We start from the raw sequence: 26,396 nt of genomic DNA, 5'->3' as shown, positions 1-26,396 counted from the left end.
CCAAGATGCTCCAAATCTATTAAAGGAAATAATCTGTCACCAGGTTTTTGTTACCTAATCTGAGACAAGCATAAGGTAAGGGCAGAGACCCTGTTTCCAATGATGTGTCACTTGCTTTGTTGTTTTCTGTAGTTTTGATAAAATCACAGTTTTCTCTGCTGCAGATCTACCAGTTCTCTGAATGCTGAGCTCTGTATAACACCATCCACAAAACTGATACAAAATTCATTGTTTTATCAGCAAGAGATTATCACTAGAGGCAGCCATGCCCCCACCACTGAATGGCAGTTTTCTGCTTATATACATTGCACACAGAAAGCCGTTTTGGTGACGTTACACATATAACACAGCAGTCAGAGAACTGTTAGATATGCGGCAGATAGAACAGTGAATTTATCAGAACTACAGCAAGCAGCCCAGTAAGTGATACATCACTGGAATCATGGTCTCTGCAGCTACAGTATATCATGCTGCTGTCAGATAGCATAGCAAAAACCTGGTGACAGATTTCCTCTAAGAGACATGCACATTTCACTTGATGAACTGAAGACCAGTAGGTGAAAAAGCAGTCTCTTCCAAAAGTGTTCCAAAATTTGGTGATGGGGAAGAACAGGATTCCACCAATGGGTCTAAGGTGTTTTATAAAATGAAAACGGACAATGTCGCATGTGTCATTTAGCAGCTGAGTAATGATTAGAGATGAGCGTTGTTCGACTCGAACTGTTCGCCAATCTCAAATTCGAGCTGTTTTGGGCGGTGTTCGAGCCGTTCGGCGAACACGAACGATTTGAAAAAAATTCGGCTGTTCGAGGTTATGTTCGATAACTGTTCGTGCACCAAAATCATAACTGGATTTTTTCTCAGTAATGCTGAAAATTAATGTTAATACGCAGTTTGAGTGTACAGCGGGGCGGGGGGAGGGGCAGGGGATGGATCTCTGCAGGAATAATGAAGATCTCCATTTTTTTTTCTCTTTCCCGCATTTACAGTGGGGAGGTGCAATCTGTCAGCCTATCAGCAGCGCACACATGGAGCGAACTACTTTTTTTCACACAAGCAAGGGCATGTGTCATTGGCAGTGTATATCACATGTCCTTGCGCTATAAGACCCAGCCATTTTCCCTGTCGCCACCATTTTCTCACTGCTGCAGCTGCGTGTTAGACGGCACCGCTGTTGCTGTGTGCGCTACACCTTGTTAATTTCTAGACCAATTTTTGCACAAATCTACAGATAGCTTGGGAGTAGGGAATAGTTGTGATTGCAGTCCTTTTAAGGACTAGGTTACAGCATTTCCTACGACTTTTATCAGGCAGGTCTGTGCTCTTAAATAGATAGGTTGGGAGTAAAGACTAATTGTAATTGCAGTCCTTTTCAGGACTAAGTTACATCAGTTCCTATCAGTTTTTGCCAGGCCGGTCTGTGCCAGTGCTGTGCAAGTTTTTTTCACAGCATTTGGCTAAATCTAGCAAAGCTAATCCTTTTTGGCCTATTGCAGAGTGTGTTAGTCAGTGGAGTAGCCTATCTGTGTTGCAAGCTACACCAGCTGTGTATAGAATAACATTTTTTTTACTGCACCTAGTGAAGTAAAACCTTTTGGGCATAGCATCATTCTATTAGTCCATCTATACTGACCTCCATCAGGTTGCAAATTCAATATAATTTTTTTCTGCATCTAGCTCTGAAAAAAAATTTGGGCTTCTAGCAGTGTGTGGGACTTGGTCTATTAGTCCATCTATACTGACCTCTATCAGGTTGCAAATTAAAAATTATTTTTTTCTGCATTTAGCTCTGAAAAAATATTTGGGCTTCTAGCAGTATGTGGGACTCGTTCTATTAGTCCATCTATACTGACCTCCATCAGGTTGCAAATTGAATATAATTTTTTTCTGCATCTAGCTCTGAAAAAAAATTTGGGCTTCTAGCAGTGTGTAGGACTTGATCTATTAGTCCATCTATACTGACCTCCATCAGGTTGCAAATTAAAAATAATTTTTTTCTGCATTTAGCTCTGAAAACATATTTTGGCTTCTAGCAGTATGTGGGACTCGTTCTATTAGTCCATCTATACTGACCTCCATCAGGTTGCAAATTGAATATAATTTTTTTCTGCATCTAGCTCTGAAAAAAAAATTTGGGCTTCTAGCAGTGTGTGGGACTTGGTCTATTAGTCCATCTATACTGACCTCCATCAGGTTGCAAATTAAAAATATTTTTTTTCTGCATCTAGCTCTGAAAAAATATTTGGGCTTCTAGCAGTGTGTGGGACTTGTTCTATTAGTCCATCTATACTGACCTCCATCAGGTTGCAAATTGAATATAATTTTTTTCTGCATTTAGCTCTGAAAAAATATTTTGGCTTCTAGCAGTATGTGGGACTCGTTCTATTAGTCCATCTATACTGACCTCCATCAGGTTGCAAATTGAATATAATTTTTTTCTGCATCTAGCTCTGAAAAAAAAATTTGGCCTTCTAGCAGTGTGTGGGACTTGTTCTATTAGTCCATCTATACTGACCTCCATCAGGTTGCAAATTAAAAATAATTTTTTTCTGCATCTAGCTCTGAAAAAATATTTGGGCTTCTAGCAGTGTGTGGGACGTGTTCTCTTAGTCCATCTATACTGACCTCCATCAGGTTGCAAATTGAATATAATTTTTTTCTGCATCTAGCTCTGAAAACATATTTGGGCTTCTAGCAGTGTGTGGGACTTGTTCTATTAGTCCATCTATACTGACCTCCATCAGGTTGCAAATTGAATATAATTTTTTTCTGCATCTAGCTCTGAAAAAATATTTGGGCTTCTAGCAGTGTGTGGGACTTGTTCTATTAGTCCATCTATACTGACCTCCATCAGGTTGCAAATTGAATATAATTTTTTTCTGCATCTAGCTCTGAAAAAAAATTTGGGCTTCTAGCAGTGTGTGGGACTTGGTCTATTAGTCCATCTATACTGACCTCCATCAGGTTGCAAATTCAGTATCATTTTTATCTGCATCTAACCCAGCCAATACTTTTGGCCTAATACCACAGTTTGGCCACTCAGCTCTGCTCGGTTCCCATCCATTGTTTTTGTGTGCAAACAACTCCAGAGTTGTGAATTAGTTAACCACCAAAATGAGTGGAAAAAGGCCTGCTGCTGGTGGAAAGGGGAATAGGCGTGTTGGGAATGGGAAAAAAGGTTGTGTCCGTGGGGTAGGTGTTAAAGCAACAGTAACATCTGCAGAAGAAAGACCATCTTCCAGCCAAACTAAAATGTCTGCTTCTTTTAGCGGACAATGCGATAAGATCCCTTTCTTACAGCCACGCCAATCGCTACAAATTCCAGATGAGGCACAAAAACAGCAGGTGCTTCAACGGATATCAAGTGCTCCTTTAAGTGGGCTCTCCTCCACCTCAACTTCAACATCACAAATACTCCAGTCCTCAGAGGTGTCACCCCAATCGCACTTGCTTCCTCACAGCTCCCAAATCTCCAGCTGCCCATCTGAGTATGGGGTAGAACAGATGGTTGAGTCTGCAGAGCTGTTTACTCATACTATAGCCTGGGAATCAGAGGTCGGCTCCAGAGCTTCAGTGAATCCAGACGAGGAAATGATCTGCACTGATGCCCAGAATCTTTATGAGTCGGATCCAGGACCAGACGCAGAAGGTTCTGACCATAATGTAGACCCTCATTCCCAAACTGTAACTCCTGTTGGTGGAGACAATGAGGAAGACGATGATGAGACTCAAATACCTGATTGGAGCGACAACTTTAGTTTTTTGTCAGGGCAGGAAAAGGTTGGCTCTGAGGACGATGGGTGTGATAACACACAGGGTGATGATGATGAGGTTGGAGATCCCACTTACTGTCAACCCACAGTCAGCCAAGAGATGAGGTCAGCAGAGGAGGTGGAGGAGGATGCTAGTGACGACGAGGTCAGTTTGCGCCTTCCTGGACAGAGACGTAGTACTGGAAGCACGTCAACAACTGCATCCTCAAACACAACTCTGCCTCTGACCACAAGTTGTGGTGGCTCTTCAGGTCGCATGGGTGCTAAGCCTTGCATAGCCTGGGCATTTTTTCAGATCGATAAAGATGACCCAACTCGTGTTATCTGTAACATTTGTCAGCAAAAGCTAAGTAGAGGCCAAAAAATACATAGTTTGAGTACTTCATGCATGAACCGGCACATGGACATGAAGCATAAGTTGCAGTGGGAAGCTCACTGTGCTACAATGCGGCCTAGCCGGCCGGGCCAACCACCGTCTGCCACATCTTGTGCATCCGCGGCCTCTTCATCCTCTGTGACTGGGGGACAGCAGTCACACCTGTTTTGGGACGCAGACCTGCCACCTCTTTACCTGCAACAGCCAGCGTGATTGGCAAGTCATCATTTTCTTTGGAGGTGGTAACACCAGCTGGTGTTGAGCGCTGTCCGACATCGATAGCACCACCTTTGGATCAAGGCAACCTAACATGTCTGCCTGCATCTTCCTCACAGACCGGCAGTTTGCCGGGGACACCCTTATCAATCCCGTCTAAGCACAACAGCCAGCCCTCGGTCCCTCAGATGTGGACAAGTAAAAGATCATTTCCTCCTAGCCATGAGAAAGCTAAGAGGTTGAATTTCACCATCTGCAAGCTCTTGGCTACAGAAATGCTGCCTTTCCGCCTGGTGGACACAGAGGATTTTCGAGACCTTATGTCTGTCGCAGTGCACCAGTACCAGATGCACATTCGGCACTACTTCTCAAAGAAAGGTGTGCCTGCGCTCCACCAGCATGTCGCACACAACATCACCGCTTCTTTGAGAAACTCTGTGTGTGACAGGGTGCATTTCACCACAGACACTTGGACGAGTAGGCATGGACAGGGGCGTTACATGTCGCTGACTGGACACTGGGTAACTATGGTGACAGCAGGACAAGGGGCTGCCGTCCAAGTCTTACCGTCCCCACGAGTTGTGCGTCAATCCTCTTTATCTCAAAGTTCCTCCACTGCTTCTGCCTCCTCAACCTCCTCTCGGTCCTCCACCTGCACCCAAAGCCTGTCTGGTCATGCCACAAGCTTTCTAACTGCGCAGAAGGGATCCTGCACACCTCCTTACTATGCTGGAAGTAGGGCTCAACGTCATCAGGTGGTTTTTACTTTGAAATGTCTGGGAAATGTGAGTCACACAGCTGAGGAGTTGTGGTCAGCTCTGGAGAACCAATTTCATGAATGGTTGTCTCCACTGGACCTGAAACCAGGGAAGGCCGTGTGCGACAATGCTGCAAACCTGGGTGCGGCCCTTCGCCGGGGCAATGTCACACACGTGCCTTGTATGGCTCACGTGTTGAACCTGGTTGTCCAGCAATTTTTAGCCCACTATCCAGGACTAGATGGCCTTTTGCAGAGGGCACGGTCGCTGTGTGCTCACTTCCGCCGTTCGCATCCCGCAGCTCAGCGACTTACATCTCTACAGAAGTCGTTGGGCCTGCCACTTCACCGGCTAAAATGCGATGTGCCTACCCAGTGGAATTCAACTCTGCACATGTTGCAGCGACTGTGGCAGCACCGACAAGCCCTGGTGCAATACGTTCTGACGTATTGCCTGGGCCAACGAGATCCAGAGGTGGGGCAAATCACGCTGGAGGAGTGGTCTCAGATCAGGGACCTATGCACCCTTCTGCACAGTTTTGAAATGGCGACGAAGATGTTTAGTGCTGACGATGCCATTATCAGCATGACTATTCCGGTGATTTACATGCTGGAGCACATGTTAAACAGAATTCGGAGTCAGGTGGTGGCACAAGAGGAGATGGAGGAAGTAGAGGAGGAGGAGTTGTATGCGGAAGGGCTAACATCTGCAAGGTCCAGACTGTCGGCAGCACCAAGGCGGCAGGCATGTGAGGGTGGGGGAGATGGTTTTACCAGGGTGCATGGTAGCAGCCAAACTAGTGAGGAAGGTGCAGGAGCCCAGGAAGAAGTGGAGGACGAACTGATGGAAGACTCATCAGATGAGGGAGACCTTGATCACATTTCTGTTGTGCGAGGTTGGGGGGAGAGGACAGAGGAAGGAAGCATGATTGTTACCTCGCCACCAACACAACAGGGACTTGGTGCTCCTGGATGCGCAAGACACATGAGTGCCTTCTTGCTGCACTACCTGCAACATGACCCTCAAATTGTGAGAATTAGAAATAATCCTGACTACTGGGTTGCCACACTGTTAGGTCCCCGATACAAAAGTAAATTTGCAGAAATTATTCCTGCCATAGAAAGGGATGCACGCATGCAGGAGTATCAGCAGAGACTGTTGCAGAATCTTACATGTGCACGTGGTGCACGTAGTGAATCTCACAGTTCCAACTTGCCAACCGTGGGACCGTCGAGTGTTCAGCACTCAAACGGTAACAGAAACACAGTATCTGCTGGTAACATCAATTTTGCGGAATCATTTCACCACTTTTTTTAGCCCATCATTTGCAAGGCCACAGGAGACAAGAAGTCTGACACATAGTCAACGCCTAGAGACGATGGTACAGGAGTATCTCCAAGTAAACATTGAAGCCATGACTGTGTCACTGGACCCTTGCTCTTTTTGGGCTTCCAATCTGGATAAATGGCCGGAGCTCGCCACTTACGCCTTGGAGATCTTGTCATGCCCCGCAGCCAGCGTTCTGTCTGAACGTGTGTTCAGCGCTGCTGGTGGTGTGCTGACAGATAAGCGCACGCGGCTCTCCACTGATAATGTAGACAGACTCACGTTCATAAAGATGAACAAATCATGGATCCGAAACGACCTTTCTACCCCTGTGTCATCCTGGGGAGAGTAAAAGCTTGATGATTGGTTAAAATCACCTCACCAACCGTTTTAAGCTTTCAAATTACTAATCATGTTTATCTGTATCTTGGCTGGAAAATTATTTGGGCTTTGTAGCAGTGTGCAGTACTAATTCTATTAGGCCATCTATACTAAGCTCCACCAGATTTAAAATTACTAATCATGTTTATCTGTATCTTGTCTGGAAAATAATTTGGGCTTTGTAGCAGTGTGCAGTAATGATTCTATTAGGCCATCTATACTAAGCTCCACCAGATTTAAAATTACTAATCATGTTTATCTGTATCTTGGCTGGAAAATAATTTGGGCTTTGTAGCAGTGTGCAGTAATGATTCTATTAGGCCATCTATACTAAGCTCCACCAGATTTAAAATTACTAATCATGTTTATCTGTATCTTGGCTGGAAAATTATTTGGACTTTGTAGCAGTGTGCAGTACTGATTCTATTAGGCCATCTATACTAAACTCCACCAGATTTAAAATTAATAATAATTTTTAGCTGCATCTAGCCCGGAAAAGAATTTTGGGGCTCCTAGATGCGCAAGACACATGAGTGCCTTCTTGCTGCACTACCTGCAACATGACCCTCAGATTGTCAGAATTCGAAGTAATCCTGACTACTGGGTTGCCACACTCTTAGATCCCCCACACTCTTCGATCAACCTTTTCATTTTAATAAAGAACAAAAAAATGGTCATTTTTTAAATTATAAGCATTAGCAGGTTATTAGAAACTGAAATCAAACAGTTTTCAACTCAAAACTTTATTCTAGGTGATGTTACATTTGTTCGAAAGGAGCTTCTGAACTCTCTCGTCCATTGAATTTGTAAGGTTTTGGATGGTTTCTGCTTCAATTGTTTGGCATGAGGACAGAATACCCTCCCAGAGCTGTTGCTTAGATGTGAACTGCCTCCCGCCATCATAGACACTCCTTTTGATGATGCTCCAGAGGTTCTGAATGGGGTTGAGGTTAGGGGAGCATGGGGGTCACACCATAAGTTTGTCCCCTTTTATGCCCATATCAGCCAGAGATGCAGATGTGTTATGTACAGCATGAGACGGTGCATTATCATGCATGAAAATGATCTTGCTGTGGAATACACGGTTCTTCTTCTTGAACCATGGCAGGAAGTGCTGTTTGAGAAACTCCACATACATTATGGAGTTCATCTTTACCCCTTCAGGGATCCTAAAGGGGCCGACAATCTCTCTCCCCATGATTCCAGCCCAAAACATTACTCCACCTCCTCCTTGTTGGCGCTGTAGCCGTGTTTGCGTGGGGTGTCCATCAACCAGCCATCCTCCACTGCATCCATCTGGACCATCGAGTGTTGCACGGCACTCATCCGTGAACAAAACAGTTTTGAAGTCAGTCTTCATGTATTGTTTGGCCCACTGGAGCCGTTTCTGCTTGTGTGCAGTGGATAGAGGAGGTCGACAGGATGGCTTACGCACAGCTGCAAACCTCTGAAGGACCCTGCATCTTGTTGTTCGGGGGACGTTGGAGGCACCAGCAGCTTCAAAAACTTGTCTGCTGCTATGACAAGGCTTTTTTGCCGCTGCTCTTTTAACCTGACGTAATTGCCTATAGGAAAGAGTCCTCAATTTGCCCTTATCAGCACGCACACGTGTGTACTGTGAATCAGCTACATACTTCTTGATTGCCAAGACACTTCATCCTGATCATCGCACAATGTTGATTGTAGTCATGCCTTGACCTAAACACTCCACAATTTGTTGCTTCTCAGCAGCCGACACATCCTTTTTCTTTCCCATTTTGGCAGAAAATGTAGGCTGCTTAATAATGTGGGACAGCCTTCTTAAGTAGTCTTGTCTTTCATTGGACACACCTGCCAAGCTAATTAGCACAGGTGTCTGCAATTGCTTACAGTGATATAAAGAGCCCTGACACACATCACCATCAATGAGTTTAACTGACAAACAAACAAATTCTTCCCTTATCACTCTTAAACACTTTTTGCATAATAATTTGGAACACAGTGTACATGTGCTTTTCCACAAAACACCAGTGGTTCACGTAGTGAATCTTACAGTTCTAACTTGCCAACCGTGGTCTGTATGGAGTTGTTCAATAAAGGGCCCAAAATTAAGATAACATAGACGGGAGAGGTCTCTATGAATAGGAATTCCTAAGTATTTGATACCCTGTGAGGGCCAGGCAAAGGGAAAGTTGGACTGGATGGAATCCTGTATGGATTTGGGGAGGGAGACATCGAGTGCCTCAGACTTCGCTGCACTGATTTTAAAATTTGACCATGTAACAAAGTGATCTATTTCAGCCATAACAGCAGGGATGGATATATGTGATTGAGTGATATATACTAGGACATCATCAGCAAATGCAGAGCACTTGTACTCGGTGCCTCCCACCTCAATCCACCTAATATTGGGGTTATGGCGAATTGATGAGAGCAGGTGCTCCGTCACTAGGATGTATAAGAGAGGGGACAGAGGACATCCCTGCCTTGTCCCATTGGTGATTATGAAAGGTGATGAAAATGTTCTGACGCGCCCCCTGGGCCTTGGGACACCCGGAGCCGGACCCTTTTTGGTGGATGCTGGTGGTTGTAGTCTCCGTGGCGGCGACCCGGTTCTGTGGCTCAGGGCGGTCAAACCAGTGGCGGAACTATTTATGTGGTTTTGATGTTTAAATGTCCGACTACGCCTCCCGTAGATTGCGGTCACAGTGAACCGCCGCTGCAGGGCAGACCGCTGAGGCTGGTGTTGTGGGTGCAGCAGAGCGTAGTATAACTCCCCACTGGAGGAGTATAGCCTCAGGGCAGTGTATGCGGAGGATGGGGGTGATGGTGCAGGGCAGCAGCAGTAACGACACGGAGTCAGTGATGCAGTCCAGGGCCTTTACTCACAGTTCTTATTATCCAGACCACTTCTGCAGGTAACGGCTGCCCACGTCGTACTGTGCTCACCAGGTGAGGGGCTCAGACAACTCCCAGATAACTTTGGAGCACTTCACAGGACCCCCTTTGTGTGTCCTTTGTGTGGCCTTTCTTACCAACGCTTCTGTCTGGCTGCCTCGGGCCTCCTCTTGGTAAACTTGGCACCAGTTTCCCTGACCCTATGTGGTGCCTTCCTAGCGGGTGTAGCGAGGGGCTGCGCCACATAAAATGTCACAGCCTCCGGTTTCTAGCTGAGGGTCGTTTCCCGCCTCCACTAGTTTCGGGGACCGGTCTCCCCCTTTGGCCTGACCCCTCCACGCAGGTGGATTCGGGCGTGCGGTGGCGACTCATCCGTCCGCACCCCTGGGATCCCTTCATTCCTCGTTCCTGGAGCCTTCTCCGCTCCTCTTCCTTCCTTCTCCCTCTTCCAGGCCTGGGCCTCTGTTACTAGGCCCGCCTCCGGAGCAGAGCTCATGCAGAGCCCCTGTTCCCTGCCACTTCTGCTCAGACTTCTCTGCACTGAACTAAGATGGTGCCCACCTTTTATACTCCCTTCTCAATGCACCCAGGAACTGCTTCCTCCCTGCTCCTGCACTACAGGGTTCCCCTTCCTCGGTGTTCCCTCCCCCCACTCCAGCCAGGGACAGGGACTGTCGTGCCCATCTCAGGGGCATATTGGTCGCCCTGCCCCACGGCAATGTGGTGTAATGCATGCAGGTGTCGGGGTCCTGATCCACACTCCATCCTTACCTGAGAGTGAGATATCACACCTCTGAGTGAGGTGCAATACCTCTGTAGCAACCAAGCCCTCAGGGTGCTACAGTTCCATTCATCTTCAGCCTAGGTGACGTACTGCGATACAGGGTCGTGATTTTGGCTATAAAAGGGTCCCCTAGACCCCTACCCCAAGCTTTTTAAGAGAATAATATATGGCGTGCCAGGAGACTCTATGGAATGCTTTCTCAGCATCCAACGAGAGTATCTAATTACAAATTTTTAACTGCATCTAGCCCAGGAAATACTTTGTGCCTAGTAGCAGTGTCTGCTAGTCAGCGGATTATCCCAGCTGTTAAGAAAGCTACACCACCTGTAGTTTGGACACTTAATTTTTTCAAAGGAAATGCTTCGGGACCCCGGGATACTCAGTGAAGAGCATCAGGAAGCACCCCAAGGCATAGGGGCTGGGACTGGCGGTAGGACGCCTTTCGGTGGACCGCCGAGCTCGATCCTTATAAAAGTTTTTTAACTGCAGCAGCTTTAGTGGACGCTACTGGAGCTGGAATTACTCGGCTGCTGGCATGAGACTTGCCCTCCAATAGATCCTTGTAAAAGGATTTAAAGTGTATTCATTCAAATTAGAGAGACAATTTAAATTAAAAAGCTTAGAGCTGCCTCCACCACAGGGGGACTCGCTCGACCCACCAGAGGATAGGCACCAGTATTGGGAGAGGGGGGCTGGCCGTCAGGGTCCACTGCGGCTCTGGCACAAACCCGGCGACACGGAGGTGGCACGGGCAGGAACGGACTGGCCGTGTCGGCTTCTCACTTTTTGGATTTTAGAAGGGCATGACATGCCTATATCTGTGTCTCCCCCTCCTTTTACTCCTCCACCTCTTTTCTTTCGGATGACTATATGTACTTGTCACTTTTCCATGTGTTAGTTATGTCTTCTGAGCAGTTTGTCAGCTTTTGGACACCTTTGAAGGTGTTTTCTATGTGTTTCTATGTGTTTTTGTTTGCCTGCCATTGGTTTTAACGGTGTTCGAAGGTGTTCGACGAACAGTTCGGCGAACACAAGGGTGTTCGACGAACCGAACCGAACTCGAACACTACAGGGGTGGCTCAACACTAGTAATGATCCATTGGTGCAGAAAGCAAATTTTCACAATTATGGTACTGTTCACCTCAAATCAGCTGAAGAACACCTGTGACAATATAGAGCTAAATGTTACACACTTAGCCAATGCAGCTGAATTTTCAGTGATTATGCTTATTTTGCATTCATATTGATTTTCAACACGTCTGTATGTTTATTTAGAGCCTGAAACACAATATATATTGGCTGAATCAACATTCCTGTAAAGCTTCATTCAGGTAGTGGTGAACATACAAATGAAAGTGTGGAGATGATCCATCATGCAGATATTACGTTTGGTAGATCTTCCTCTATTTGCGGCATAGGCCGTTCCTATGACAGTATCCTCGGCAGTCCTTGATGTACTCGATATAAGCACATGGATTTTCTGAGGCCCAAATTGTGTCAGAGAATTGATTTTGATTAATATATATATATAAACACATACATCATCATGCTATCAGTGGGAGTTATTTTTGTATTGCAGATGTGCATCCTATACATAGAACATGGTTTAGCAGTCATTCCGATAAAGACGACTTGAGACCACTGATTGGCCAACCCCAAATACATTAAATTTAAATTGTTCAAGCCCACTGACTGGCGGACATAGAATGTGTGGTGGGGCCTCCCAGTTCTCCCCCTTTGGTTCAGGGGAAGATAAGCAACTGTCAGAGGTGTCTCTGACGCGCCCCCTGGGCCAGTGTTGTTTGGGGGATACCCGGAGCCGGATCAGATGGGGGTTGTAGTCTCCGAGTGGCTGTGACCCGGTCCGTGCCCAGGGTGTCAAACTCAGTGTGTGGCAGTCCTACAGATGTTACTAGATGTTCTTTTATGTCGACTACGCCACCCGTTGATTTGCGGTCAAAAGGCCGCCGCTGCAGCAGGGTCCGCTGAGGCTGTTGGTATGTGTGCAGCTTTGGTAGTATAACCCCCAACGGGAGGGGTATAGCCTCAGGGGGTCAGCCGTGGAGGATGGTGGTTGTGAAGGTGCAGCAAGGAGACTCAGAGGCATAAAATGCAGTTCCAGGGTTTTACTTACTGGTGTTGCTCGGGTCACTGTGTACAGCAGTGACCACCCGAGCCGTGCTGCGTCCACCAGGTCCTGGACTCGGTCAACTCCCAGGCAACTCCGGAGTGTGGTCCTGAGCTCCTTTCTGACTCTCCCTTCTTCTGGCCGTTCCCACCAGGGATCCACCTAAGTCCGGCTCCCTCGGGCCTCTTGTTGGTAAACCCTTGTCTTTGGGTTCCCTGACCCTATTCTTGGTCTGCCTTCCGGGTGGATTTAGTGGGTGGTCGTGGCAGATCCTGCCCACGACCTCCGGTCTCTGGCTGAGGATTAGTGCTGTAGCCTCCACCAGCTTGGGATCCGGTACCCTGTTGCCGACCCTTCACCCTATTAGCTCTCTTATGGGCTCTTGGGGTCCCCTCTTCCTGCGCCTCTGGGTCCCTCTTCCTTCTCCTCTGCTCTGCTTCTCAGGCTCTCAGACAGACTGTCTGACTGACTGACTGTCTGACCCTGATCTAAGATGGTGCCCACCTTATATACTCCCTCTATGTGTGAGCTCAGGTGACCAGCACCCAATGAGCTCCTAGCTTTACCCAGGCTGCTCCCCCTATCTGCCCCTACACTACTGGGATGTTCCACCACCCCTCCCACTCCAGCCAAGGACAGACTCGGTCGTACCTGCACATTTATTAAGTGGGAGTACCGTCGGTCTGTCCCCCGGAAATGGGATGTGTGTAGTGCATGCAGCCTACTAGCTCAGTTCCACACTCCATCCTTACCCGGGAGTGGAATACCACACCTCTGGGTTGAGGTGCAATACCCCTGTAGCAGCCGAATCCTCAGGGTGCTACATCTCCAAGTGCCTTTTTCCGCTCTCACCATTGAAAAGATGAATGCCGAGCAAAGGGGAATGTTCAGATGCCTGGGTTAGTCGGGAGAGACAGAGGTCAGACTGTCAGTTCTCATACTTTGCACTGACGATGGCCAACAGCCCGAAACACCGTGTCTGCAAATTGAGATTCTGATTTGACTTTTATCCTAAGTCATATTGCACGGCTCGTTAAAATGTCGAATGCGACTTGAAGGATTACTGCTTCCAATAGGTGGCCCTATAGAGCTCAAGTCCTCTTTTTCTCTGAAGAGGCAATTTGCATATTCATTTTGATTCAACAAGCTATATTCTAATTTGCATTGAATAGATTTGTGTTTCCTACTGGATAATTACATGTATAAACAATTACATGTCTCGACACAGCCATTTTGTTCCCCAAAACCTGTTCCACAAGTGAAGAGTGGGCAAAGATTTGTGTTACTCACTCTGGGCTGAATGTACAGAATGAATATTCAGACCAATCGCTTATGCTAATTTTATTATGTTATATGACTCAGACTTAAAAGCATTCATAGTAAACTTAGATCACATTTATATAATGTGCAAATATGTGTCAAAACTTTCAGCCTAAAGGACCTCATTCAGGGTTAAACTCCGTTAAACCAACACTTGAAGGAGCATTCTGTACAAATGTGGGGAAAGTTTAAAAAAAGGGAATAGCAGCACTCCCATTAAAAAAAAATGGTGGTATTTATTCGCCCAACATAGCAACTTTTCAGTTCATGTTTGAACCGTTCTCAAATATGGAGATAACAACTTCTGGATGTCCTCATATAAATATGTACCTATAACAGTATATGATTGTGTATATACAGCTCCAAATCCACTGCACGGTTATCGAAAGACATTAGAGAATTTGTCTCAGGCACCTATTTTCGGGAGCACATTGCTCCCCTGCCTCCCAGGTTTCTGCTTGCTGCAGGCTCCTGAAGATTAAAAGTTCGGGCTTTGCAGAATGGCTGAACCACTAGCCCAAACTTCAGAGCATTAGAGAAGTGCAGGAGCACAGAAGAAATCTGGGAAGCTTCAGACCAGTGCTTGCAAGTGCGTTCTACTTGCTTACAAAACTGGCCACGTTTGATGGCAGAAGTGTCAGGTAATCTTCTCTGAAAGCTATAAGATATACAGGTACCTCTCACAAAATTAGAATATCATCAAACTTTAATTTATTTAATTTCTTCAATACAAAAAGTGAAACTCGTATATTATATAGAGTCATTACAAACAGAGTGATCTATTTCAAGTGTTTATTTCTGTTAATGTTGATGATTATGGCTAACAGCCAATGAAAACACAAAAGTCATTATCTCAGTAAATTAGAATACTTTATAATACCAGCTTGAAAAATGTTTTTAAAATCCAAAATGTTGGCCTACTGAAATGTATGTTCAGTAAATGCACTTAATACTTGGTCGGGGCTCCTTGTGCATCAATTACTGCATCAATGCGGCGTGGCATGGAGGCGATCAGCCTGTAGCACTGCTGAGGTGTTATGGAAGCCCAGGTTGCTTTGATAGCAGCCTTCAGCTCGTCTGCATTGTTGGGTTTGGTGTCTCTCATCTTCCTCTTGACAATACCCCATAGATTCTCTATGGGGTTAAGGTCATGCGAGTTTGCTGGCCAATCAAGCGCAGTGATACTGTTGTTTATAAACCAGATATTGGTACTTTTGGCAGTGTGGACAGGTGCCAAGTCCTGCTGGAGAATGACATTTCCATCTCCAAAAAGCTTGTCGGCAGAGGGAAGCATGAAGTGCTCTAAAATTTCCTGGTAGACGGCTGCGCTGACTTTGGTCTTGATAAAACACAGTGGACCTACACCAGCAGATGACATGGCTCCCCAAGCCATCACTGATTGTGGAAACTTCACACTAGACCTCAAGCAGCTTGGATTGTGGCCTCTCCACTCTTCCTCCAGACTCTGGGACCTTGATTTCCAAGTGAAATGTAAAATTTACTTTCATCTGAAAACAACACCTTGGACCACTGAGCTACAGTCCAGGTCTTTTTCTCCTTGGCCCAGGTAAGACGCTTCTGGCGCTGTCTATTGGTCATGAGTGGCTTGACACAAGGAATGCGACACTTGTAGCCCATGTCCTGGATACGTCTGTGTGTGGTGGCTCTTGAAGAAATTACTCCAGCAGCAGTCCACTCCTTATGAATCTCCTCCAAATTTTTGGATGGCCTTTTCTTAACAATCCTTTCAAGGCTGCGGTTATCCCGGTTGCGTGTGCACCTTTTTCTACCACACTTTTTCCTTCCACTCAACTTTCCATTAATATGCTTGGATACTGCACTCTGTGAACATCCAGTTTCTTTAGCAATGACTTTTTGTGGCTTACCCTCCATTTGGAGTGTGTCAATGACTGCCTTCTGAGCATCTGTTAAGTCAGCAGTTTTCCCCATGATTGTGGAGCCTACTGAAACAGACTAAGGGACCTTTTTAAATGCTTAGGAAGTCTTTACAGGTGTTTTTTTGTTAATTATTATAATTTACTGAGATAATGACTTTTGTGTTTTCATTGGCTGTAAGCCATAATCATCAACATTAACAGAAATAAACACTTGAAATAGATCGCTCTGTTTGTAATGACTCTATATACTATAGGAGTTTCCCTTTTTGTATTGAAGAACTGAAATAAATTAACTTTTTGGTGATATTTTAATTTTGTGAGAAGCACCTGTAAGCTACATAAATAAAAATCCCCCCATTCTTGAGTGGAAAAGATTTTTATTGAAGGGAAAAATGAAAAGTCGCTTTTCTTTTAAAAGTACTTGCAATTTTATCAATTTAAATAAAAAAAATAGTCAGCAGGTTTTTGCTACCTCATCTGAGAGCAGCATTATGTAGGGCAGCGCCTCCTGTGTGGTTTCACTGATGCGGACCAATGAAAAACAATACAGTATACCACTCACCTCCAGCAGTTGTGCTGTGGGCACGACACCAAACATACACCAAATATCCACAGGGAGTCCTGCATGCACTTCTGCTGCCAATTTCTGAGGTCCAGACTCTTAACAGAGGAAACTCAGAGTTGCGCCTAAAGTTTGTGACTTTTCAAAGTTTTCATGCCAGAATTCTGGTATGAAAGCTTTGATCTATTGGGTCCATGGTTTTTTCTGCTGCAGTTCTAGCAGAGCTGTACATTGTACAGTGACAGAGAGCTGCTAATCAGTGCTGGGGATGTGGTTGAACTAGGAGTCAAAAAGCAGCTTGGTCTGTACTGATAATCTCCTGCTGATAAAACACTATTTGTACAAAAATAGCAAAACACAACCAAGTAAGTGACATATCACTGGAATCAGGGTCTCTGATCCTACATCATGGTGCTCTCAGATTACATAACAAAAACTTGCTGACAAATTCCCTTCAATAATTTTGTTTAAAAGATACTATGCTGGATCACAATCTAAATTTCCTATCAGTGTGTCTTTGGAGTGTGGGAGAAAAACGAAAAAATCCCACGCAAACACAGCGAGAACATACAAACTCCTTGCAGATGTTGTCCTTGGCGACATTTGAATCCAGGACTTGAGCACTGCAAGGCTGCAGTGGTAACCACTGAGCCACTTTGCTGCCATTATGTTACACCTTTTTTTATAGTCATATACTGTAAATTGAAATCCTGGCATTAATGCATTCACTCAGGAGAGGAAACTTGCCATGGCACTTTTAATGTTTAGGCTATGTTCCCATGTCCAGTAATCATCAGTTCGAACAGATCCAACAGCAATCCTTTAGCTAAACAGTTGTGCAGACACAAGTTTTTTGTCCAGCTAAAAAAAAATTTTTTTAACTGGAACTGTTTTTTTTTAAATTGATGTCTATGGAAAACTGATCAATTAAATAGCCATCCATTTTGTTTCATTTGAAACTGATCCAGTAAGCAAAAAACGGATCCTTTTCAAATGAAAGAAAAACGATTGGCTATTTAACTGATTAGTTTTCCATAGACCTCAATGTTAAAAAAAAACGGCTCCAGTTGATATGTTTTTTTTAGCTGGACATAAAGGTTGTGTGTGCACAACTTTTTTGCTAACGGATTGCTGCTGGATTCGTTCTAACTGATGATTACTGGACATACTAAGGGTCAGATCCCCACCGATCACACAGTAATGACCTTTCCTAAGGATAGGCTATCAATGGATATTCCTGGAAAACCTTTTTACATTTTTTCGGTTGGCTTTGATTATTCTTTAATATACACTGCTCAAAAAAATAAAGGGAGCACTCAAATAACACATCCTAGATCTGAATGAATGAAATATTCTCATTGAATACTTTGTTCTGTACAAAGTTGAATGTGCTGACAACAAAATCACACCAAAATCATCAATGGAAATCAAATTTATTAACCAATGGAGGCCATGGATTTGGAGTCACCCCCAAAATTAAAGTGGAAAAACACACTACAGACTGATCCAACTTTTATCTAATGTCCTTAAAACAAGTCAAATGAGGCTCAGTATTGTGTGTGGCCTCCACGTGCCTGTATGACCTCCCTACAATGTGTGGGCATGCTCCTGATGAGGTTGCTGATGGTCTCCTGTGGGATCTCCTCCCAGACCTGGACTAAAGCATCCGCCAACTCCTGGACAGTCTGTGGTGCAATGTGACGTTGGTGGATGGAGCGAGACATGATGTCCCAGATGTGCTCAATCGAATTCAGGTCTGGGAACGGGCGGGCCAGTCCATAGCTTCAATGCCTTCATCTTGCAGGAACTGCTGACACACTCCAGCCACATGAGGTCTGGCATTGTCCTGCATTAGGAGGAACCCAGGGCCAACTGCACCAGCATATGGTCTCACAAGGGGTCTGAGGATCTCATCTCGGTACCTAATGGCAGTGAGGCTACCTCTGGCGAGCACATGGAGGGCTGTGCGGCCCTCCAAAGAAATGCCACCCCACACCATTACTGACCCACTGCCAAACCGGTAATGCTGAAAGATGTTGCAGTCAGCAGATCGCTCTTCACGGCGTCTCCAGACTCTGTCACGTCTGTCACATGTGATTTGTGTGAACCTGCTTTCATCTGTGAAGAGCACAGGGTGCCAGTGGCGACTTTGCCAATCCTTGTGCTCAGTGGCAAATGCCAAGCATCCTGCACGGTGTTGGGCTGTGAGCACAACCCCCATCTGTGGACGTCGGGCCCTCATACCACCCTCATGGAGTCGGTTTCTAACCATTTGTGCAGACACATGCACATTTGTGGCCTGCCGGAGGTCATTTTGCAGGGCTCTGGCAGTGCTCCTCCTGTTCCTCTTTGCACAAAGGCGGAGGTAGCGGTCCTGCTGCTGGGTTGTTGCCCTCCTATGGCCCCCTCCACGTCTCCTGGTGTACTGGCCTATCCCCTGATAGCGCCTCCAGCCTCTGGACACTACACTACAGCAAACCTTCTTTCCACAGCTCACATTGATGTGCCATCCTGGATGAGCTGTACTACCTATGCAACTTCTGTGGGTTGTAGAGTCGATCTCATGCTACCACGAGTGTGAAAGCACAACCAACATTCAAAAGTGACCAAAACATCAGCCAGAAACCATTGGTACGCAGATGTGGTCTGTGGTCCCCACCTGCAGAACCACTCCTTTATTGAGGGTGTCTTGATAATTGCCAATAATTTCCATCTATTGTCTATTCCATTTTCACAACAGCATGTGAAATTGATTGTCAATCAGTGTTGCTTCCCAGGCGGACAGTTTGATTTCACAGAAGTTTGATTCACTTGGAGTTATATTCTGTTGTTTAAGTGTTCCCTTTATTTTTTTGAGCAGTGTACATTAAAGAAAGAAAGCATGACAAGGTCTCTTAAAGATGGCTCTTTCCATGAGTAATACACAAATTATCACCTACCTCTAAGAATCATAGGCGTGCCATAATTCTGCGTCTTAAAGACACACCTTTTATTTGTTGCTCATAATAACATTATAAATACTATTCACAGTGCTTAACTCAAGTACACAAACCCGTTGCCCTTCTGTAGGATCCTAGTGTCGTCTTTTAGTCATGTACCAGAAATTGGCAATGGTAAGTAATTTCTTTTCCTTTTTTTTTCTCCAAGATAAACTAAAATTATAATGTGTAGCTTCATAAAGAAAGTGCATGAAGATTTAAATACCTGGATCAAGACTTTTGATGATCTTGTGATTTATCAATTATGGTCAAAGTTTGGATTAGGATTTGCTTATTGCATTGGTATATAAATGGTGCTAACTGAAAAGCTTCATGATACGGTTGGTGGGACGGCAAATAGCAAATTGTGTATAGGGGTCACTAATGTGAAAGGGCTTATCGAAAATTTAATATGTCCTAAAGAGGGTCTGTCATTGGTGAAATGTGGGAAGTTTGGGCTCTTCTTTTCTGGCTACTTCCCTGAATATGCTGTTTCTTTGCTTCGTTTTGTTTGTTTTTTTTAACTCCACCATACAGTTTCAGAGATATGGGCCTTCATATTTAGTGCTAATTTTATGGTCTTTACAAAGAGGGTGTGGCTCATGGGGTAATTATGCATCCCCAGAGAGTCCTGTGAGACATGCCGCATTATAAAGACCATAAAGATTAGTAGTAAAAAAGGACCATATCTCTAGAAATGCCAGATTTAAAAAATAACAGCAGCAGGAATATAATAAGAGCAAAAACTGGCCACTGTTGACCTGGTGACTAGTGATGGGCGAGCAGTAAAATGCTCGGGTGCTCGTTGCTCGGGTCAAGTACATTGGAATACTCAACCCGAGCAACGAGCCAAATGTAAGTCTATGGGACACTCAAGCATTTTTCAGGCGGCTCCCCCCGGCGGTCTGCAGAGGGCCTAAAAATTGCCCAAATCGATGGGAACGGTGGTCAAATGGCATGGGACCAGCATGGGGAAGACCCCTGGAAGCATTTCTGACTCCCAGGTCACTGCTGTCAACAACGTTGTCAGAGTATTACGCCACTTTTACGGACTCACAATAAAACATACAAAAACAAAACCAAAACCAAAATGCATTTTCCTGGGAAATATGTTAAGGAACATCCTTTCCAGGGTAATGACTTGTATATAATGCAAAATAAAGAACCAAAAACTAAAATACTTCTCCACACCTTGGGCTATGTTCACACGTAGCGTTTTTGATACTTTTTTCACTTTTGCATTGCTTTCAACCGTGACAAATGCATTCAAGAGGAAATGTAATTTTAACATTTTACAACCTTATCTGGCCATGTGGTGTGTGAGACATGATCAGACACTTCCTGTTTCATTTATGAAGGAGGAACTCTGAAAGTCACAAAGCCTATTTTTATAGGGCCATCAGGCGGCCTTTACTAATCTTAAAGGGCCAGCAGTCGGCCCTCGCTATTCTTAGAGAGCCATCAGCCGGCTATGCTTTGTTGTTCCCATTTCTAAAGATTGGGTCTCCTATACTGTTGTTGCGTATACAGTGAGTGGCAGGTCTGCCCAAAATTTGGACGCACCCCAATACCCCTTTGAAAATTTGGACGCACCCCAATACCCCTTTGAAGACATTTAGAGGCGGGCCTCTTGAAAACAGTGTTCCCATTATTGTATGCAAGGGCTGCCAAAAATTTGGAGGCACTCCAATGCCTCTTAGAAGAGATGTGGACATCAGAGGGCCTCCTGAAAACAATGTTCCCATTATTAGGAAGTGGGTCTCCCATAGTGTTGGCCTATGCAGTGAATGCAAGGGCTGCCAAAAATTGGGAGGCACTCCAATGCCCCTTGGAAAAGACGTGGAGGAGGGTCTCATAAAAAAAATATTCCCATTAGAAAGGAGCTGGTCTCCTTTACTTGTAATGTCCATGCACTAAGTGTATGGGCTGACAAACATTTACCCCTGGGGGGTATACATGAACATGCTGTATAAAAAATTTTTTTTACGAGCATTATAAACACCCTTTAAAAAAGTTATGTGGGTGTTGCATCACGGACCACGGTTACCCTGGTGATATGGTGGTGGAGGATGAGGATGAGAAGAAGGAGGACAAGAGCAAATAGCCAAAATTAGGAAGCGTATACCCATGTTTGGGTGTGAAAAGGTGCATGGGAATACACCTCCCAAAAAAGACACTGGATTTGAGTTTGTTACACTGCTATCATTTGGTGCTGTTGAGAAGTTTGGCCACTCCAGCCCTTGTTCATTTTTATAAGAGTTAGCCTGTCAGCATTTTCAGTTGACAGGCATATGCGCTTATCAGTTATAATTCCACCAGCGGCACTAAAAACCCGCTCTGATAAAACGCAAGCGGCAGGGTAGGCCAGGACCTCCAAGGCGTAGAGAGCCAGTTCATTCCACGTATCCAGCTTGGATACCCAATAATTATAAGGCACAGAAAAATCTTGGAGGATGTTGGTACGGTCGGCAAGGTACTCCCTCAGCATCTTCCCAAACATTGCACTCCTTGTGAGAGTACACCGCGCCTCAGGCCTCGTGTGGTGGGAGGGGCTGAGAAAATTCTCCCAGAACTTTGACAGTGTTCCCCTGCCTCTGCAGGATTGGAGTTATCTCTCTCGCCTGTAGTCCTTGGTTGTCCAACGAACTGTGACCTCTGCCGCCAGTGTTTTCAGATGGAATTTTTTTTAATAGTTCCGCAACAAGGGCTTTCTGGTACTGCCCCATTTTTGTAGACCTGTCCGCCTCAGGAATAAAGTTCTCCTTGAGGCGTGGGTCTAGAAGTGTCACCAACTAGTAATGACTGTCACCCAAAATTTTGAGAATGCTAGGGTCATGGGAAAGGCAGCATAACATAAACTCAGACATGCGTGCCAGACTACTAACAGGCAAGATTTCCATGTCCACACCAAGAGGACGAGTGACTATGCTCTCCTCCTCCTCCTTCTCCTCCTCTTCTCTGTCCTCAGGCCATCCACGCTGAACAGGCGGTATGACAGTTGTGCAGGTAGTACCGTCTATAGCGCAGGAAACTAGCTCCTGTTCTTCTTCCTCCTCCTCCCCTTCCTCATTGTCACCCAATCCACATTGGGATGAGATGAGGCTGGGCTGTGTGTAATCACCCTGTATGGTTCCTTGCTCCATCTCATCATGCTCCACTTGCAATGCATCCTCTTTCATTGTGAGCAGAGCGCGTTTCAGAAGACAGACGCTAATTATGGCGTCATCGCCGCTCACCATCTTGGTGGAGTCCTCAAAGTTTTGGAGGATGATACATATGTCTGACATCCATGTCCACTCCTGAGGTCTTATGTGTGGAGTCTGAACTGAATACCGACGGCCTTGTTGATGCTGGTACTCAACAACTGCCCTCTTCTCTCACAAATCCTTCCCAACATCTGCAGTGTAGAGTTCCAACGCGTGGGGACATCACATACCATTCTGTGAGCCGGAAGCTGCAAACGCTGCTGAAACACGGCAAGGGCGGCAGAAGCTGTAGGTGACTTTCTAAAGTGGGCACATAGGCGGCGTACTTTAATAAGCAGATCCAGCAGCTCCGGGTAAGATTTGAGAAATCACTGAACCACGTGGTTAAGCACATGGGACAGGCATGGTACGTGTGTGAGCTCGCCTCGCCTCAGAGCCGCCACTAGGTTCCAGCCATTGTCACACACGACCATGCCTGGCTGTAGGTTCAGCGGTGTGAGCTACAGATCTGCCTGCTCTTTCAGAGCTGTCCACAACTCTTCAGCATTGTGCATTTTGTCACCTAAGCATATTAGCTTCAGCACAGCCTGTTGCCGCTTGGCCAAGGCAGTGCTTCAGTGCTTCCAGCTTGTGACTGATGTGGTCATTTCAGAGATGGAGGCTCAAGAGGAGGAGGAGGAGGATGAGGTGTGGAAGCTGTAGACTGTGGGGGCAACCCTCATTGACCTAGGGCCCACAATCCTTGGCGTCGGGAGGACGTGTTCCGTCCCAAGGTCCGACTGGGTCCTGGCTTCCACTATGTTAACCCAGTGTGCCGTCAGCGAGATGTACCGTCCCTGCCCACAAGCACTTGTCCATGTGCCCGTGGTTAGGTGGACTTTCCCTGTAACTGCGTTGTTGAGGGCACGGCTAATGTTTTGGGACACGTGCTTGTGTAATACGGGGATGGCACACCGGGAGAAATAGTGAAGGCTGGGGACCGAGTACCGAGGAACGGCCGCCGCAATCAGGTTTCGGAACACTTCCGTCTCCACAAGCCTAAAAGGCAACATTTAGAGCGCAAGCAGTCCAGAAATGTGGGAATTTAGTAGTGTGGTCTGTGGGGCATTGGCTGTGTATTTGCGCTTGCGTTCCAAAGACTGGGGTATGGACAACTGAACGCTGCGGTAGGACAAGGACGTGGACGTACTTCCTGATGCTGCTACTTGAGAGTGTGCAATGACAGGTGCAGGCCAGGAGGCATCTTCGCATGCACCATGGACAGGGGATTGGCTTGCATGCACAACAGCGGAAAAAGCAGTGGTGCCACTGACACTGTTCCTGGACCCTGGGGTTCGGCCCACAAAGTCGGGTGCTTTGCTGTCATGTGCTTGATCATGTTGGTGGTGGTCAGGCTGGTCCTACTGATGCTGGCCTGGCAGGTGGTGCAAATGGCCTTTTTGGGGTTATCGGCAGTGTCTTTAAAAAACAACCAGACTCGGGAAGACCTAACAGTTGTACTGGCAACTTCCTTCGTGTTGGTGTTACGGGGAACAGTTGCTTGCCTTCTTTCTGAGGCCACCACACTGCTTCTTCCTGCATGTTGGAGTACTCTGCCTCCCTTCTCCTGTGTGCTGCCCTCCTTGCTCTGAATGTCCCCTTGCCAGGTTGGGTCAGTTACTATATCATCCATCACCTCGTCTTCCGCTTCCGCACACAGGTCATCCTCCTGACTTTCTGGCAATTGTGTCTCATCATCATCCACCTCTTGTGACACTTTCCCACTGGCGCCTTCGTGTGACCGTGGCTGCTCAAATATTTGGGCATCGCTACATGTGATCTCCTCTTGCCCCGCTTCAAGTGGACCGGGCGAGAGGCCCGAATCTATAAATGGAAAAGTGAACAGCACTTCGGAGTGTCCAAGTGTGGGTTGAGTTGTCTCTGGGCACTCAGCATGGTGGGAGGAAGAAGGTTCAGGGTGAGGAATATGCGGTCCAAACTCACAGCTACTGAGACCTTGACCGTGTGGAAGACAAGGTGGTGGTGGTGGCTAAGTGACTGGAAGCATTATCTGCTATCCAACCAATAACCTTTTCACACTGCACTGTGTTCAATAGTGGTGTTCTGCGGTCCCCTATTAATTGGGACAGGAAGGTTGAGCGAGAAGATGTGGGTGTTTGTTCTGGCACAATTTCAGCTTGCCCACGGCCTCGGCCTCTGCATACACCATCACCATCACGTCCAGTTCCCCGTCCCTTGCCACGTGCCTTGCCCATTTTAAATGGAGGACAATATCTTCCACGCTCACTACAAATGGCTGAATTTGGAGCAAACTTATATGTGATCCATGTGACGGACAAACCACAGTTTTAAATAGCTGGCCTGTAGGTAACTATTTTGATCAGCAAACTGGTGTCAATAGCTTCACTGACACACTGAAACAAATTTTTAATGGAGGCCAGAAATGGTAGTATTTTCAGCGCAATTATATGTGATCCGTGTGACGGACAAACCACAGTTTTAAATAGCTAGATTTTTAGCGCTGTAATATGGAAAGGACCTGGCTGTATTCTGCAGTGCCAACAAGCAAATGGCGCAGAAAAACTGTAATCTCTGGATTGCTTTTTAAGCAAATAATGAGGATGACGATCCCCATAAAAATATTCCTGGCCCCTGAGACCTGGGGCTATTTCTAGAAATATCTAACAGCAGCAGCAGACGAAACTGAAATGGAGCATCTTGTGCTATATGCACTGCAGTCAGCTATATACACTGCCTGCGTGCCAATATACACTGTCTGCCTGATATCTCTGCAGATGGATTAGTCCTCAGAAGGACTGTTTGTTGAGATGGATATGTGTCTCTAATATAGTTTGGTATACCTACACTAACTAGAAACAAGCAAATCTCTCCCTAGCTCAGCAGCACCTCTCCCTACACTATCTGATTCCGGAGTGACTGTGACGAGCATGGTGGTGCCAGGTCTGATATAGACCTGATGACACTTTGCGGCCAGCCAATCACTGTAATGCTACAACCAACATGGCTGCGGTATTACAGTGAGTGGCTGACTATCCCTGCATGTTCATTGGCTCTGTAAAGAGCGCCAAACATGCAGGGAGGGGACACAAGCTCCAGCCGAGCAAGCCCCGGAAATACTCGGCGAGCGCTGAGCATCTAGGGCAGTGAGATGCTCGGGCGAGCACCGAGCAGTAGCGAGCATGCTCGCTTATCACTACTGGTGACATTTCTTCTATAAAGAAGCACTATTATTTCTCCTTTTCATTGTAGACTGCAGACAATTATTAAAGAATAATGTAGAGGTTTTTGTTAGTGATAAGCCAGCACTAAAATGCTCGAGTGATCGGTACTCAAATCGAGCAGGTCGGACGCTCGGATGAGCTTGACTCGAGTAACGAGTACAATGGAAGTCAATGCGAAACTCAAGCATTTTTCCGGGAGACATTAACAGGAGGGATTGGGGACAGAAAAATAGGTGAAATGGATGGAAAGAGCGCTCAAATGGAATGAGAGCAGCATGGGGAAGTCGCCTTGATGCATCTGACTCCCTGGTCACCGCTGGGAACTAATAAATAATTTAAAAAATATATAAATGATGTGGTATCCCGCCCATTTTTCTAGAACCAGGCAAGTTAAAGCAGACAGCTGGGGGCTGATATTATCAGGCTGGGAAGGACCATGGCTATTTGGCCCTTCCCAGACTAAAAATATCAACCCACAGCCCCCCTAGAATTGTCGCATCATTTTAGATGCGCCAATTCTGGCTCTCTTTTCAATTGCCCTGGTGTGGTGGCAATCAGGGTAATATTTTTT

At 46.0% G+C, this 26,396-nt stretch overlaps 1 protein-coding gene across 1 annotated transcript in view; it reads left to right on the top strand.

The window, feature by feature from the left end:
- Nucleotides 1-19,397: 19,397 nt before the first annotated feature.
- The window catches only part of LOC141271307 (beta-microseminoprotein-like), a 41,613-nt gene continuing 34,614 nt past the window's right edge, over nucleotides 19,398-26,396 (top strand). The window contains exon 1 of the mRNA XM_073681421.1: nucleotides 19,398-19,512. Within this exon, the coding sequence (XP_073537522.1) occupies nucleotides 19,492-19,512 (21 nt within the window). The 5' untranslated portion in view covers nucleotides 19,398-19,491. The remainder of the gene's footprint in view (nucleotides 19,513-26,396) is intronic.

Source organism: Phyllobates terribilis, unplaced genomic scaffold (genome assembly GCF_046119375.1).
Source record: "Phyllobates terribilis strain yellow unplaced genomic scaffold, ASM4611937v1 Scaffold_5__5_contigs__length_657084704, whole genome shotgun sequence".
In the NCBI taxonomy this organism is placed as follows: domain Eukaryota; kingdom Metazoa; phylum Chordata; class Amphibia; order Anura; family Dendrobatidae; genus Phyllobates; species Phyllobates terribilis.
The sequence above is the reverse complement of the archived record's forward strand: the minus strand, read 5'-3'. Positions and strand labels throughout refer to the sequence as shown.